This window comes from Tetrao urogallus (assembly GCF_951394365.1).
Source record: "Tetrao urogallus genome assembly, chromosome: 26".
NCBI lineage: Eukaryota > Metazoa > Chordata > Aves > Galliformes > Phasianidae > Tetrao > Tetrao urogallus.
The window spans coordinates 397,466-413,436 of record NC_136839.1 but is presented as its reverse complement, the minus strand read 5'-3'; the positions used below and the strand labels follow the sequence as shown (position 1 = coordinate 413,436).

The 15,971-nt window shown below is 59.6% G+C and overlaps 1 protein-coding gene across 1 annotated transcript in view; it reads right to left on the bottom strand.

The window, feature by feature from the left end:
- The window catches only part of ZNF385C (zinc finger protein 385C), a gene marked incomplete at both ends in the record, with an annotated part of 50,790 nt that extends 36,010 nt beyond the window's left edge, over positions 1-14,780 (bottom strand). Inside the window, 3 exon segments of the mRNA XM_079547134.1 lie at positions 14,501-14,671; positions 14,674-14,755; positions 14,757-14,780. Coding sequence (XP_079403260.1) covers positions 14,501-14,671; positions 14,674-14,755; positions 14,757-14,780 — 277 coding nt within the window.
- Positions 14,781-15,971: the final 1,191 nt, after the last annotated feature.

The window sequence follows — 15,971 nt, the reverse complement described above, 5'->3', positions numbered from 1 at the left end:
GAAAGCCCCTTCGTCTTATAAAAAGGAACTGCTGTTGCTTTGATTAGACTGAGGCTCCTGGGCCGGCTCAGTTGCAGCGTTTAAAAGGTCCGTCCTAATCGCGTCAAGCACCCGGCTCATTCACTTAATTTCTCCTGCGCCTTCGGGGCCTGTTCTGCTTCTCAGGTATCAGAACCGTAACTTTGGCCCTTCGTGGCACAGACAACCACGTGCGTGTGCAGGGGAGCCGAGTCCCCGCGACTGATAGCAGCACTGGGGGGGTTTTGCCCTTCCAAAGAACCTTTCGGAGGCCCCAGCAACCCCACAAGGGTCCCCGGGGCCCCAGACCCCACACTGCATCTGGCCGGGGTGCTGAGCCCTGCAAAAAGAGCTGCTTTCACAGAAGGGAAACCGAGGCACGATGAGGCATCACTGCTCCCCACTCACCCCCCCCAAATGCCCCATCCGCACTGCCCTCCCCACTGCTCAGAGCCACAGAGCAGGGAGAGGGGCTCCTGACGGGTGCAAAACACTCCCTGACAGATGTCTGAGCCTCCCTGAAATAAAAGAAGGTCAGAGCAGTTCGGGTGTCACCACGGCGGCGCTGCCTCAAGCTCTCATCCCTCCCACATGAAGAGCTCCCAGTGCTGCCCAGCTGGGTCGCACAAGCCCCCACCCACCGCAGCCTCATCCCCCAACCCTGAGCACCCCTGTGCACCGTCCTGGTCTCGCAGCTCCCCATTCTCCCAGCCCAAGGGAGCTTTCCCCCTCATCAGCCTAATTTTTATCATTTTTTAATTGCTTGCAGTCATTTGGAACAACAAACCTCCCATAAGTCACGGTGCTCTGACTTCATCCCTCAGCCCAAGCCGTGCAGCAGACTGCAGGCACACAGCTGTGCTGCTGTTTTATTAACTGAGGGCCATCTTTATGCTCCTGTACCACAGCCCGTGACCTCAGGTCTCTCCCTCTCCTTCTTTAATAACCCCATAACCCTGCGTTGCAAAAGGCCGTAAAGCGGCGACAGACATTAAATAACTGAAATCCAGACATTAAATATCAGAAATAGGAAATGCTGTTCTATAGCCAGCAGGAATCACCTCCATCCCAAAGGGCATCGATGGGGGCAGAAAGGAAACGATGGAGCAGAGCCGTGCTGGAACACACGATTTCATGTGAGCAGACACTGACTGCGCAGCTCAGCCCCACACAGCTCACCCTCCCACCACCAATTTCCTCCCAGCAGCAAACCCAGGTGCGTGTGCAAGCTGCCTCTGCACCTCGCAGGAAGCCGATCCCCACCGTATTGATTTGGGATTTAATGATGGGTGAAATGTATGGAAATGAAGGCTGGAGCAGGCAGTGCAATAAAGCCCTCCTCCTCTGCATCCCATTGCACCGCTCTGCCATTGACTTCTTCCCTGCACCCTCAGCTGTTCCAGCTCTAGGAGCCAGGGCAGCTGGGTCAGAGCATCGTGATGCTGCCAGCTCTGTGCTGTCCACCAGGGCATGCCAGTGTGCTTTGGTTGGACCTCAGAGCAACAACACTCCTTAGGCCTCCAGCTGTGCTCCTGAACAGCACCCAAACTCTTCCAAAAATACAAACTCCCTCGCAGGCTCCAGGCACGGGAAAGCAAGGGCTGCACCAACACGTGGCTGCCATTCTGCATGCACACACACTGCCCAGAGACACCTGGACACGGAGCTCCAGGCCTGGCACCCCCTCCAGCACCTCATGGATGCTCCCCAGGCAGCAGGAGGAGGGGAAGTGATGGGGCAGCACCAGCAGCACTGCACAGCAGTGACACCTTTATGCACGCCGGCCTTTAAGTGAGGAGCTGCAGCCCAGAGCACGTGGCAGAGATGTTGCCACTCACTTGCTGTGCTGGGGCCTCCTGAAACCTCCAGAATTGCTTCTCCACAGCGCAGGGAGCAAACCTTGCATGCAGGAAAGCAGCTACACGGGTTAAGTCATTGAAACGGTAATAGCTTGGCCAACTGAAAAACTGACAAGAGACATTTGGTCCTTCACCTCAATTCTGACGTCGATGACCTGAGGACAGCTCTAACCACGCCGCCCCTGGCTGTCACACAGCCCAGCCAGAGCTCTGCACAACTGCAGCCCAAGCACCCAGGTGTGTATAATCAATGGATATCAAGACGTTACAACCACAAAATAAACAAGAGAGTTAGGCAAAGTGGACTATGATAACAACAGAGAATAAATGGAAGGCTTACCCTTATGCTGGGCTCACCACAACACACCAGAAGGAGGGATCTCCAGACGAGATCCTTCCCCACTGGCAGCCAGCTCTTAAATAGGTCTAGGAGGGATGGAGCCAGGCAGCACAGCTGAATTGCCATCACCTGTGCTCCTCTGGCTGACTCACGGCTCGCCTCAGGTGATCAATCAGAGGTTCAGGCCGTGGCTCAGTAGTTCCCATACACAGGTGTTACAGCCTGAAAGATGAATGTGGTGGAAAAGCAATGCAGAAGTGAAATAACAGAAGTGACGAACATGAGTGGGATGGTGCTGTAAAGGGAAAAGTGCTCGCCCATCTCCAAAGGTCTGGGTTCACAAGGAAACTCCACAAGGAAGGGATCTCCAACAGAGACCCTCCCCCAGTGGGTCAGCCCTTAACTGGGGCCTCAGAGAGGTGCAGCCAGGTTCCACCCCTGCTGGTCACACAGCTGCATTGCCTTCACCAGGCTCCTTCCTGCATCCCACTGTGGTTCTGTGAGCACAACCGACAGCCACAACCTCAACAAATCACATCTGCCACGGAGCCGAGCGGCACACGAGGCCAGTGCCACCCAGCAGTGCAGGATCAGAGCAGCAGAGCACCTCGCTCTGAAGCTTGGGTGAATTTGCTAAGAGTAAGAAAACAAAAGTCTGATTTGAGTTCCCATGATTTCATAACCTTGAATCCTCTTTATCTGTGCTTGAGGGCATATAATACTGAATAAAAGGAACAGAAATAGCACAATTAGCATGAAAGTCACCCCAACAGCTGTCACCAAACCCCCCTGCAAGCAACAACCTGATTTGCAATCGCCCCGCTCGGTTTTGCAAAGATCTGCAGGAAAGCCAGGAAACAAACACCACAGCCCTTCACCAGCAAGAAATCACAGCATCACGTTTGTGCTCATTGCTTTCAATGCCCGACTCAGCGGTGCTCAGCTCACACCCGGAGCTCACTCGTGCCTCAGCCCCGCGCTCTGGGGCTGCCCTACGCCCAGGACAAGGCACTGTGCTGCCCACCCCGGGAGCCCTTACCTGGCTGGAGCCGCAGCCCTGCCCCGCACGGCCGCTCGCTGTGCGGCTGCTCCGTGTGCGCGGTCGCCCCGGCGCTGCCCGCTGCGCTGCCGACGCTTGGCTCGGCTTCCGAGGAACACTTGGTTCGATCGCCACTAAATCAGCCCTCATCAGCAGCTCGGTGCCTGTGTGAGCACCGGCAGCTCAATGCCTGCTCTCAGCAAGTTCCGCACGGCCCCGGGCGTCACGCGGGACAGCAGGTGCCAACTGGCAGGGGGCTGTCGCTGGGGGAGTTACCTTGAGCCAACAGCGGGCGAGTGCACCTGACATCAGCTCTATTTGTGAATGAGGAGACAGGGAAGCTTCCTGGGCCGTCTCGAAGGTCAGACCTTGACAATGCCCCGCAGCTTCGTCGGGAGGTGCCAGGCTCAGGCAGGGGGGCGGCCGGCCCTGCCCTGCCCGCGGGATGCAGAGGACAGCAGAGCTGCCAGCACAGAGGTGCTCGGACAGCCCAGGCTACGGGCTGAGCAGATGGGCTCTGATCGCAGAGAGCCCTCGCCGCGCCCGCATCACACTCAGCGTTTCGTAACATGGCATAAAACCACCCCCACCCTCCCCACACGCCCAGCATGCGTCCGGCTAACGGCGGGGCGAGGCACGTTTTGGGATCGGCGCAAAAGCCACCGCTGGTCAAAGCGAGGATTACCCTGAGCTCGGGGCCGGCTGCTGGCACGGGGCACACGGGGGATCCTCCACACATCTGAGTCCCCCCACCAGCTGCCTCCCACCATCGGACAGCCCTCGCAGCCCCCGGCCCCATTCGCACGTGCTGAAGGGCGGTGGGAATCCCAGCGCCCGTCCTTTCATTTACATGTTGGCATCATTAACGCGGTGCATTCCTGAGCCAGCGCGTCGCAGCCCTGCTCCCGAGGACAGCCAGAGCCCGAGCGAGGGGCAGGAAACGCAAGCTGTCCCACAGCAGAACTGCAGGACATGCCCACCCGCCCTGGGAAACAAACAGGAGCACTGCTTTCCCATCCCGGGGTCACGCGGTTTGTGCTCGGTATCTCCATCGGGTTGATTCACCGGCTTCACCGGGGATAGCAGTGGGGCAAAGAGGGAAGCTGTGCAGGGAAAGCAGCGGGGTCACTCTTCTTGAAATGAATCAGATGAAGCCGTGCCCGGTGAGCGCACAGCACTTCGCTCCTGTGCCTGGCCGGGTCCGGGGTCTCGTCCGTGCCCGCCAGGGATCCCAGAGGCGCCCCCCGCCCACTTCCAGCAGCGCGGATAAAAGCAGAAGGCGGCACCCGCGCAGACCTGACCTCGTGTCCCCGGGGGTTTAGCTGTAACTTCGCACCGCGTAAGAGAGCAGCAGGAGAGGAAAGATTGAAGAGAGCCATTCATCATCCCACCCGGCTGCCGCCCTCCCGGCCGAGGAATTTCTGGCACGGGACTTTCAGGATCGTGAAATCCTTCGGGGTTTCTTCAGGGCAGAGCCGTGGATGCTGCGCCCGCGGGAGCTGAGGGTCCGCTCCGCCCCACGCGGCAGCGCAGAGCTTTGGCACCCGGCGCCGCGCCAGCAGCGTGGTGGCACCTGGTGCCGTGGAGGGCATCTACACGACAAGCCATGTCCTCCGGAAAGCAGCTCGAACCACAGGCACTCAGTGCGCACGAACACGGCGCTGGGGCTGCTGTCGGAGGACCCCCTGCAGCCCTCGCTATGTTTCCACCCCGAGTTCCCAAGCCTTTATTTAGCGGCTGACTCAGCCCTGGCAGCGGGGCACGACGGGAGCAGGGCAGCCGGGCAGGACCCTGCGATGGCCGCAGTGCTGGCCTCGTACCCGTGCGGGATGCGGCAAAGGGGGGCAATGAGCTGCCCGGGAGCAGCGGTGTGGGCACAGGTTGGTGCCGGGCAGGGATCTGCAGAGTTACACCGGGGCAGCAGCACAGCTGCCCTCCGTCTGCCTGCTGCTGCTGGAGAGGAGCCGGGCTGGCAGGCAGCTCTGCTGCTTCCTCTTAAAATAGAGCAGGAGCGCAGCCCGGCGCAGGGCTGGGCTGAGCAGCTCCTCGCTGGCTCTCCGTGGTCACTGCCGATTTATTTTGTTATTTTACCCCAATCCGCCCAGATTAAATCCAGGCACTGCCTGTGCAACACGGCTTCATCCCCGTGTCAGCAGGGCACTGCGGGGCTCCGGGTGCCACGCGCCCGCTGTCTCCATCCCACGGCCCCCACCCTCACCTCCAGCTCCCCACCACAAGTGGGCAATTTGGAAAACCCACTCAGCTCTCGCAGGCTGCAGGTCACAGGAGGATGATTTGCCATTTTGCAGGACTTAGAGTCAGATTATCGCATTAAACTTTCAAAGTCTCGGCTCAGGAAGAGCCCCAGCTAACACAGCACGCTCAGCAAAGCCAAACCCAAACTGCTACAAGCTGCCTTTTGAGCCACAGCCTCGGAAAGCAAAGCCCAGGGGCCTTGAGTTGCAGCATGCACAGCGACCCACGGGCTCTGTCTGCCCCTCTGCCTCATTTGGGTCATGAGATTTTGCAGCAGAGTTTGGTTTTAGGCGTTTGTGTACAGCTGCAAACATGGGACGGCTCCAGTTTAAGTCGAGCTCTTGCAGGCTGCTGTAATACAATCTAAATTAATTATTTCATAGTGCTAAGCAAGTGACATTTGAAATCCAGACATTGCAGTGGTATCAAATAAAGATATTTGCAATGTGATCTGCTGAAATCCGTGCAGCTCTGAATCAGCGCATCAAAGCAAACTCTTTATTAGAGGAAAAGTCACCGCAGGCTCAGCCCGAGCGCAAGGCAGGCACTGCTGACCCCCACCACAGAGCGTGGCTTCTGCAGCGACGCCCATTATTCTGCCTTCTGATTTCAGACCCTCTGTGGCCCCAGGTTGTGTATTTCACCACCAGGACTGCATCACAGCGCCCGGATCCCTACAGAAGTGTCCCGTCCCTTCCCCCCGCATCTCAGAATCACACAGAAGAGTTTAAACTCATCAACCATCACAAAAGCCAGAGTGAACCGAGAACTCCGGAAGGGCCTCTCCGCTGTGACCGCGCTCCCCATGCAGGCTGCCCACCAGGAACCCGAAATGCTGGAGGGGAAGGGGTGGGAGAGGAAACCTGCCTGGGTTCAGAGCCAAGCGCAGCACGGAGGGCTGCCCCATTGCTGACACTTCATGGCACCGTCTGGTGATGGCTCTGAAGCTCCCGACTGCGGGGAGGAACTTGAAGAAGCCTCCCTGGATGACAAATGAAAGGAACCCCAAAGTTATCAGGCTTTTTTTAGAATTTAGAGTGGGAGGAAGAAAAATGGGACGACCCATGATTTTTTAATGCCTGCAGTTGGCAGTTCTGTAGTAGGCAATGCAACACAGTTCCATATTTAATGCGACAGCATCCCTTTAAGACAGGCACGTTTGTACACAGGAAAGAAAACAAGTTGGCAGAGCAGTTTGCTTTCAAGCCCACCCCACATCTCCCTGCACAAAACTCTCCTGCAGCCACAGCAGAGCCGCAGGGCCGGCGCTGGGCAGCAGTCAGCGAGGGGCTGAGGATCACAAACCCATCTGCTAATCCTGGCAGTGGTAATTTATCCCAGACACAGTACAAAGAGAGAGTGGAAGAAATAATTCACTGTGTGTGAGATGGAGAGGAGACGCGTTGTCATGTTCTCCCACTGACAGCCCAACACAAACAGAGATGCTGGTTACAGAGCCTGAACCCGACGTGATCAAAAGAGCTGCTTTATTTGGGTAGGAAGAAAAAACTGAGAGAGAGAGAAAGGCAAAGCAGCGCTGAATCAAAGTCTGCGCTCGCTGCTGCTTATGGAAGAAACTTATGAGAAATGTTTTCTGTGCAGCAATTAGTAACTGGGCTCTGCGTGCAGGCAGGACCTGAGGCTCACTGCTGTCCTCCTGGGGAGCACCAGCCCCATGCAGGAGCCCTGTGCTGATTTCAGGTGCCCCGACAAACCCCCCCACACCTCACAGCCACCATTTGCTGGGTCAGCAGGAGCCGGGCTGTGGGAGCTCAGCACCAGGGCTGTGTATGTGCCAAAAGGGAGCGGGCAGAAATGGGCTGCAGGAACCACAAGAGTCTCCTTTGGTTGCCTCCAAAAACAGCATCCAGGGCTCCTGCAGCCATGGTCCTCCCCGCTGTGCTCTGAGGATCACAGGAGCCCCACCTCTGCGTTGGGAGCATCCTTCAAGGTAGCAGAGATCACGGTGTCAGGATGAAGCACGTGTTCAATTAAATGGAGAAATCTCTGCTCTGAGAGGGCTGAGAGGAAGCATGCTGGCTGGCAGCGCTGGTGGCAGCTCCAATATTTGTTTGGGCAGCACCATTAACGTTATTTAATGAGCTCTAGCAGTTCACATTTCCTGTCTGAGAGGGATCTGTAAATGGGTTCATGAGAAGTTGCTCATCTTCCTCCACAGCGGGGAGCTGCGGGGCTGCGGGCAGCCGGCACAGCGTGCGCCACGGGGTGCAATGGGGCAAAGGAGCTGGGGCTGATCCGTGATGCTGCAACACCACACAGCACAGAAGTAGCATCTCACACAGCGCCCCACTGCAGCACTGGAGGCAGGAGGAGAGACAGGGGCATTCTCCACTCCTCTGCATTGATTGCTGCCCACCAACAAACCATGGGGGAACACGGCGGCGAGGTGACGCAGGCAGAGATGCTGGCAAGGCCACATCCTGTGATGTTTGGGTTCCAGACAGCCTCCCGCCTTGGCCAAGGGCCACGAGTGGGCAAGGAGCCACCCCACAGATGGGAGGGGAGCAGGCAGCCAAGGCACAGTGCGAAGTGAGAACCCCAATGCCTGCCCCGCCGTGCAGCCCTGACAGGGATGGGAGCAGGGCTCCACGTGTCACCACCCTTACAGCACTGCTGCTGGCTCTGCCCGCACGCACAGCAGCACAGCACGGCGGTGCCTGGTGCAGCCCGTGGGCACCCAGGGCTGCAGGCAGAGGATGGAGCTGAGCTCTGTGCTGCTGGCAGCTGGCGGGAGGTGGAGGCGTCGCTGTTATGAAAACATGCGAGGGCTGTGTCTGAAAACATTGTAAGAAGCCAGCTACACAAATAGGCCCTTCATGGCTCTCTCCTGCTCGAAGACAGGCCCTTTCACCAGCGCCTGGCTCCGGCACGACAGGGCTGCTCGGCTCAGGAAGGTCTCCGTGTTGGCTGCGGGGGAGGCAGAGCAGCAGCAGCACGGCAGAGTCCCCCGCCCAACAGCAGCAGCACCGCCTGCATCTGGGCACGGCGGGGATGGGTCAGGGGGCTCTTTTCCAACGCTAACGACCCTGTGATCTCACGAGCGGCAGCAGCAGCGCTTTGCTTCCATCGGCCGCAGCCGTTTAAGCCGCAACGCTTCAGTCCGTGCCCCAGAGCTGCGCGGCGGCGTCGAGGAGCGGGTGACCGCGGCTCAGCCACCACTGCGGCGCTCGGAGCGCAGACCCCCTCAGGGCACAGCCGTGGCCCCCACCTGGTGGGACAGGCAGCCTCGGTGCCACACCGTGCCGGCCCGCAGCGCCTTTGTCACCATCGCAGCGCAAAGCTCCGCCCTCCGCGGCAATCGATGCCCGCGAGCACCGGGTGCCGATTCGAAGGTTCGGGCCGGAGCTGGAACTCGGCTACCGAACAACCTGAAGTCAGGGCGGCGGGGCGACCCACAGCCGTGCCGGTGATGCCCAGCACTGCGCCCGGATTCGCCCCTGCAGCCGCTCTGCTTTCACCTCCCCGCAACGATTTCGCATTTTAGCCGATGGCGGGGCTGTGCGACCTGCCTGGCTTTGAGAGTCACTTGCCTTGTTTGAGCTGAAGAAAATCAATTCCCTTCTCACTCGAGTCTTTCCAAGAGAGATGAACTGAAAATCTCTCCTGCCTGAGTAAAATATTTATTCAGCCTGGGAACAGATTTACTTCTGAACCTTCTATAAATACAGCTGAGGGCACCGTTTAATCCCTTACCAGAAGACCCAATTTTACTTGTTTTATGCTTTAAAATACTTCTCCCTTTTCCAGTGCCCTGACAGCAGGTGACTGAGGGCAGAGGTGCCGGCACCCCAATGGGCGATGGGAGCGGGGCTGCTGATGGGGCACGTGCAGCCACACCAACTGCTGCTCACTTCTTTGCTTACACCCGAGCACAGCGGCTGCCGGGGACGGGGTGGGCCGAGAGAGGCCGAATCTTGCACAGAGGCACCTTTGTCCCCACTCACACAACGTTTCCCTGTGCTCAGCCGCTTGGGAGAGACCCCCAGCCCCACAGCTCCATCCAACCCCTGTCCACCAGGGTTCAGTGGGCAGACCGTGCCCACCGTGGGGGATTTCATCCCCCTGCTCCATCCATAGCCAAGCCGGGGCTGTTACAATGGGCGCTGTGTTGGGTGACCTCCAGCCAGCCCCTCTCCCCGCTCCTTCCCCACGCAGGAATGCACTGAGCAGAGCTCTGCTCAGCTCCAGCCCTGAGCCCCAAAACTGTGCAGCGTCGCTCCCCTCCCCGCCCGCGCACCCCCCTCACTGCCCAGCAGCGCAAGAAGAAAAAGCTCTTCAGGTCTGGGTTAGAGGGTGGAGGAAATTGCTTCTCAGCACCGCTGTGAAATGGGAGGAGGAAATTGAGCAGTGTGCCAGCCACAAGCATCCGTGCCACCACCTACCTCCCTCAGAAAGAGAGGGTTTGAGTGGGAAGGAGGGGAAGCACCTGCAAGGACAACGTGAGCGGCTTTTCCCCTGCTGAAGCGGCCAAACGCAGGCAGCGCTGCTCCTCATCCCACAGCCCCATTCCTGCAGCCCCACCGCCCTCTGAGCTCCGCTCAGCCGCCAGCATTGCCGTGCCGTGCTGCAGCAAGGCGCCGCTCACATGAGCATCCCGAGGTGCAGGTGGCTGCTGGCTTGCTGTAAATCCTTTCGACTCATCCATTGCCTCAGCAGGAGCTCGTGCTGCCCCAGGAGCTCCCAGCCAAGAAGCGCACTGCAGGCACCAATGGAGTGCGGCGATTCTGCCCCCTGGGAGGAGAATCTGCTCGCTCCTTCTACACCGGGGCGGAGGGAGGGGCTGCCAGGGTCGCGACCCCACGGGGTCGGCAGCACAGTTGCACAGCCCAGCCCAGCAGACACGGACCCAGATCACAACCAGGCGCAGCATGCCATAAACCACGAGTGCCTTTCTAATTTGACACACTTATTAAATTGCTATTATGCCTGCTTGCTAATTACCTCCTCAGGAGAGTAGGGAGGACAGAAATTTGACATTGAGAGGTGAAAATCTGCAGACCTAGAAATGCAGAGCTGCTGGCCGGACTGGCGTGCCCAACTGTGCTGTGATGTCCTGGGAGCAGGACATCAGGACGGATGGGGGACTGCTGCTAACACGTCACCCCACAGCCATGGCCACAGCCCCATTGGAGCAGAACAGGGAGCGGTGACCTCAGAACCCCCCTCGTGCCCCCAAGAGCACCCCCAAAGTGCTCGTTCCACACACTGGGCCTCAGCAGCAGAGATTAATCCGAGCACGCATTAATCCCTTAAAGCCCTTTCATAATGATGCTCAGAAATAAGCCTGCAGAGTTCCTAATACTTCTTGAAAATTTGGAGGTGGGATATTTACAGGCTTTGCCTTCGTGTGGGCTCTGCTCTGGGGGACCCAAGGCTGCAGATCTGTGCCCCTCCTGTACCAACGCGGCCCCGGCAGCCGCCGGCTCAGCAACAACCTGCTCTTGTCAGGGAGTTTTTTTCCCCTCCCTCTATAAACATTTCAGGGTTCCTCAAAAGAAACTCCAGCCGTGTGGCACACAGCACATCTTCTGGGCTGAGCCGCTTCCAGCACTTCAAACGAATGCAAAGCAGCGGCGTTCCCGACCAAACCAAACAGGGCTGCGCCTTTCCGCTCCGCGCCTCTTCGGGATGCAGCGCGGGCGGGAGGGGGGGGGGGGCGGACGGCAAACAGAAAAAGCGACACTTCAAAAAAGTACAAATATAAGAGGCCTTGATTCAGCAGGAGCCTCGCGGATCGCAGCCCCACCTGCCCTCGGGCTGTTCCCTCCTGCCGGCAGCTCGGCGCTGCTCCCGGAGCGCTTCCAAGAGCTCGGCACGAGGTCACGGCACGAGAAGCCGCGGCACCTCCGGCTCAGCACCAGGAGGAGCAGAGGGAAAACCCCCCGGGGCTGCTTCCCATCTGGGGGTCGCTCATCAGCTGGTGGGGGATGAGGCCGCTCCGGGGCTGGGAGCGGGCCGGGGCAGCCCCTGCAGGGCCACGCTGGGATGGCAGCGCGTCCCATCCTCTGCACCACCCGCGGTGCCCCGACCTGCCCCAGAGCAAAGTCTTTGGGGTTTTAAGCACGTTGATTCACAGCTGCTCTTCCCACCTCCCTTTTCCTTTCCATCTTTGCCACTTGCAGATCGACCAAGGAGAGAGCAGAGGATGGTTCTGGTGGTGGATGAGGGAGCACAGAGCTTCCGTTGCCCCACTCACGTGGCTGCAGCTCTACCAAAGATCCGCGCTCACGAGTCACTGCCTGCGCCCACAAGCAGCAGCAGCAGAGTGGAGCTGTGCGGGCCCATCAGCCCCCAGCGCTGAGCTCTCACTGCTGCTCAACTAAAGCTTTGCTGCAGCAGTCCAAGCAGACAGGGGCTCTCCTGCAGCTCGGACCCCAGGGCTCCCAAACCACTCCTCAGTTGCCACTGCGGTCGGGTCAGCAGCTCCCACTTCTCATCCTCTGAGAGGCTCAGAACAAACCCCCTTAAAAGTCTCTGTTCTCTGCCACGTTCACAAAGGAGCACCGCGCCGTGCTGCGCAGCGCCCATCGCAGTTCAGAGGCAGCAGAGTCCCAAAGGCAGCGGCTGCAGGAGCCCCCCGTCTCCCCATGGCACCGCGCACCCCCACACCCGCACCTCCAGCCCTCCTGAGCTCCGTGCAGGAGGAGCAGCTCCTGTCTTCAGGCAGATACAGCCATGGATTAGGACTTAACCTCAAATCGTTTCCCTTGCAGTTTCCAAGCGATCTTTCTTATCAAGTAATTAAAAAATTTCCATAATTAGGCTGGAGAAAATCGTGGCTCGGGAATGTTCCCATTTCAAAACAGCCCTGAGCTTTGTGCAGTGCAGGGTGGGAGCTGGGCCCCCCGGGCAGCACCAACCTCATTGCAGATGGGGCTCACAGTCCCTGGGCTCAGGGGGCGCAGCTCCCCACCGTGCAGCACAGGACTGCTTTTGCAGTCATGGTTTGAACTGCGTGGGCAGCCAGGAACCCCAATGTGCCCCCAATGCACAGCTTGCTCCCAAGCTCCCCACAGCTCCCTAAGCACACAGGTCCCCTTTTAAAACTTGCCAGTAAGTTGTTGTGGCTCCAATTAGAAATGAGCAACTGTTTCCACGCAGCCACTGACCGACTTTCCTTGAGAGCACAGATACATTTCTTGACAGGGGCTTCTTGACATACAAATAACGACACTCTTTTGGAGGCAGTCTGAGAGCATCCTGCTAAGAAACAGCTTCTGAACATCACAATATTGCTTCTGAATTGACAAACAGAGCCTCCTGGGCTTCATTACTCCACTCCAAGCACACGCTTTTGCATTTTTCTTTCCTCTGGGAATGACGAGGGGTGTGCAGATGCTGGGGGCTCAGAACATTCCGGCACAGCTCCCAAACGGGCCGAGATATTGGGACAAGGGTTCGACAGCAGCAGAGCTGAAGCAGCTCCCACCCCTCTCCTCCACGCTGTGATTCCAGGACCTGCCTGCTTCCCACCCTGCAAACTCTGTAGCATAAAGCAATTCAATTAACTTTTCTAGCGCTGTGCTTGAGAGCATCCATGCACAGATCCTCATTTATTTGATGTCAGCTTCGTGTCACACTCCTGGAAGCACACAGATCTCCCCAGTGATCTCTCAGTATATCAGCACAGGGTGCAGGCTCTTTTTTCAAAGCAGAGCACCATCCAAGCAGACACCAACGCTGGGGAGCACATCATACAGAACACGATGCAAGAGCTGAGCATGGGCACAGAGCACACAGCGCAGCACACCGGGAGCTCAGCGCAGAGCTTTGCACATTTGCACGCAGGATTATACGAGCTGGTTTTATAAATGCATGCGGCGGATTACAGGACAAGGAAAAAATCCCACAGCACACATTATTGCCAGCCTGATTCTGAACTCCACACATGGCGAGAGCTCATCGTTAGCAGAGTTCTGCCGGCAGCCAGCAGGGCGGTTCCTGTCCCATCCAGAGCCACAGAAAAACACCTGCGAAGCAGCAACTGCCACACAGCAGGCAGGTCGGACGCACCGTCCCGTCCCATCCCGGTGTGCAGGGTTTGCTCCCAGCCCAGCGCAGCGCAACTCGGGCTGCGCTCCGGAGACAACAGCGCTGCTTCGGGCTTACAGCAGAACACGGCGCTGAGGGCTGAAGGCGCGGGCAGCCCGCCGGATGGGGTGGAGGAGCGTCCAGCTCCCATCCCACCCCACCGCCCTCCCGGCCCGTTGCTCGACTCACTGACAAAAAGCGTTCTGTGGGCCTTCAGGGAAAATCCTTCGCTTTAAAAGCTGACAACCCCCCGCGCAGCCTCGCGGCGAACCGCGGCTCCGAGCCCAGCGCCGACCCCGCCGCGCTCCATCGCAGCCGGCACCGCAGGCAGCGGCGCTCAGCGGTTGCGCCCAGCTGTGCCACGCGGTGACGAGCGCAGACGGGCGGCCACAGCCGCGGCTCCATACGGGCCGCGCCACCCCCGACGGCTCGCGGCCACCCCGGCACGCGGCCCGCAGGCCGAGCTGCTGCTCGCGGTCACGGCCCCGCGTGGGCCGCACGCTGCGTGCCCGATGGCCGCTGGGCGCACGGGGACTCCGTGACCGGGGGACGCTTCACACCCCGCGGGTCGCGGACCTGCGTTGATGCGAAATAGCACGAGGAGAGGAGCTGCAGCCGGGGCTCCTGCCGGGCTCCTCGGAACAAGTTTCCCTTTCGACCCGGCGCCTTCCGAGTGGGGCAGCGGAGCTGAGGCTGCGTCCCCGCTCTGCCGCCCCGAGGCACGGCGCTGCCCGCTCCCGGGCGCCGGGGGGACGGCCGGGATGGAGAGGGGCAGCGGAGCGGAGCATTGCGGCGCGGGCACGGCGCTGGCCCCGGCACGAATCCGGCTCTGCTCCTCGGAGACTCCCGGCGCATCCCCCTCCTCCCACAACTTCGCTCTGGCCACAGCTGTCCCGACCCCGCGCCGGATCGCGGCCCCCGCACCGCCCGCCCTACCTGCCCAGCCGCCCGCCTCCGCCGCCGTTTGCAGCATCCTCCCGCCGGCTGCTCGCTCCCGGCTGGGCGAGCGCGCTCCCGGAGGAGGAGGAGGAAGAGAGGAGGAGAAGGAGGAGGGGGGGGGAATGAAGGCAGCGCGCGCGCCGCCGCGGTCCCGTCCCCCCGCTCCCCCCAGCGGTACCGCGCGCATCCCGGGGCCGCATCCCGCACGGTCCGGGCGCCCCTCTGTCCCGGGGTACCCACGGAGCTGAGCCCCCCGCCCACCTCTACCGCTGCACATCGCCCCCAAAGGGTTGGGGTCAGTGGGTGCCGGGGGGGCGCACAGAGAAGGGTGAGTGGAGGGCGCCCAGGGTTGGGGACAGATGGTGCCACCAACACCACGCACCCAGGTCTCAGTTTTGCTTTCCCCATCACCCCTGAGAAAAGGCTCCCACATCCTGTAGGTGTGAGCATCAGCAGAAAGCTCAGCTCACATAAACTTCACGCCCCGGGAGCAGCGGAGGCGGCACCAGGGGAGCTGAGGTTCTGCTGGTGGCTCTGACCCAGAGCGCGGAGCCATCGCTGTGCATCACACAGGGTGCATGGGGGGGGGGGAGGGAGGGGGGGATTAGGGTTCAGATGCTCCGGGAGCACAAAATTGGGCTGCTGGCTGCTCCTAAGCCATCGCTGCTGGAGCGCAAGGCACCTGCAAGGCAAAGGCTGCTCTGCTGACATCCAGCTGCCTCGTGCTGAGATCAACATCCTTCAGAGTGCGAAAGCGTGTTTTCCTATCACTGTTGCCGTCATTAATATTTTAGCAGCTCCCAGAACCTTTAAGCGGGGCTGCACAGTGCTGACACGGGAGAGCAGATTTTTAAAAGCCCCGCTCCCCACCCCAAGGAATAGTCTGTCTAGACATGTTATGTAACCACATTTTGCCCTCCTCCAGGACATCGCACAGAGGATCTCAAAGCACTTCATGAACTGCTAATTAAGCTCTGCAGCCCGGGTGAGAGGGAATTGCTCTGCCCTGCAGGGCTCCCCGGCCAGGAGCTCTGAGCAGATGCACTCAGGGACTCTCATCTCCAGCAGCTCTCACCCACACACTGCTTTGCCATAAAAGCAGAACCGATGCCAGGACAGAGATGTCCGATGGGCCCTGGAGCTGCCGGCAGAGGGGCTGAGGACTTTTGGGTGCTGAGCTCTGCTGAGCACACAGTGGGTGCTCACAGGCCACCCTCAGCCCCAGGAGGTGCGACCCATGGGTGCAGAGGCAGAGCCCTCAGCAGCAGTTTCTGGGCCTCAGACATCAGGCTGCGTGCTGGTGGCCCAGCAGCACTCGGCTTTGCTTGGCAGCCCCAGGTCCCCTTCCTGGTCACCACCTGCATAACCACCCCCTCCAAGGAGCACACAGGGCTGTAGCTCCAGCATCCTTTCTTTGCTCACATTAACCCTCACAGCCTCTTCCTGCCCCTCTCCAGCACAAACACAC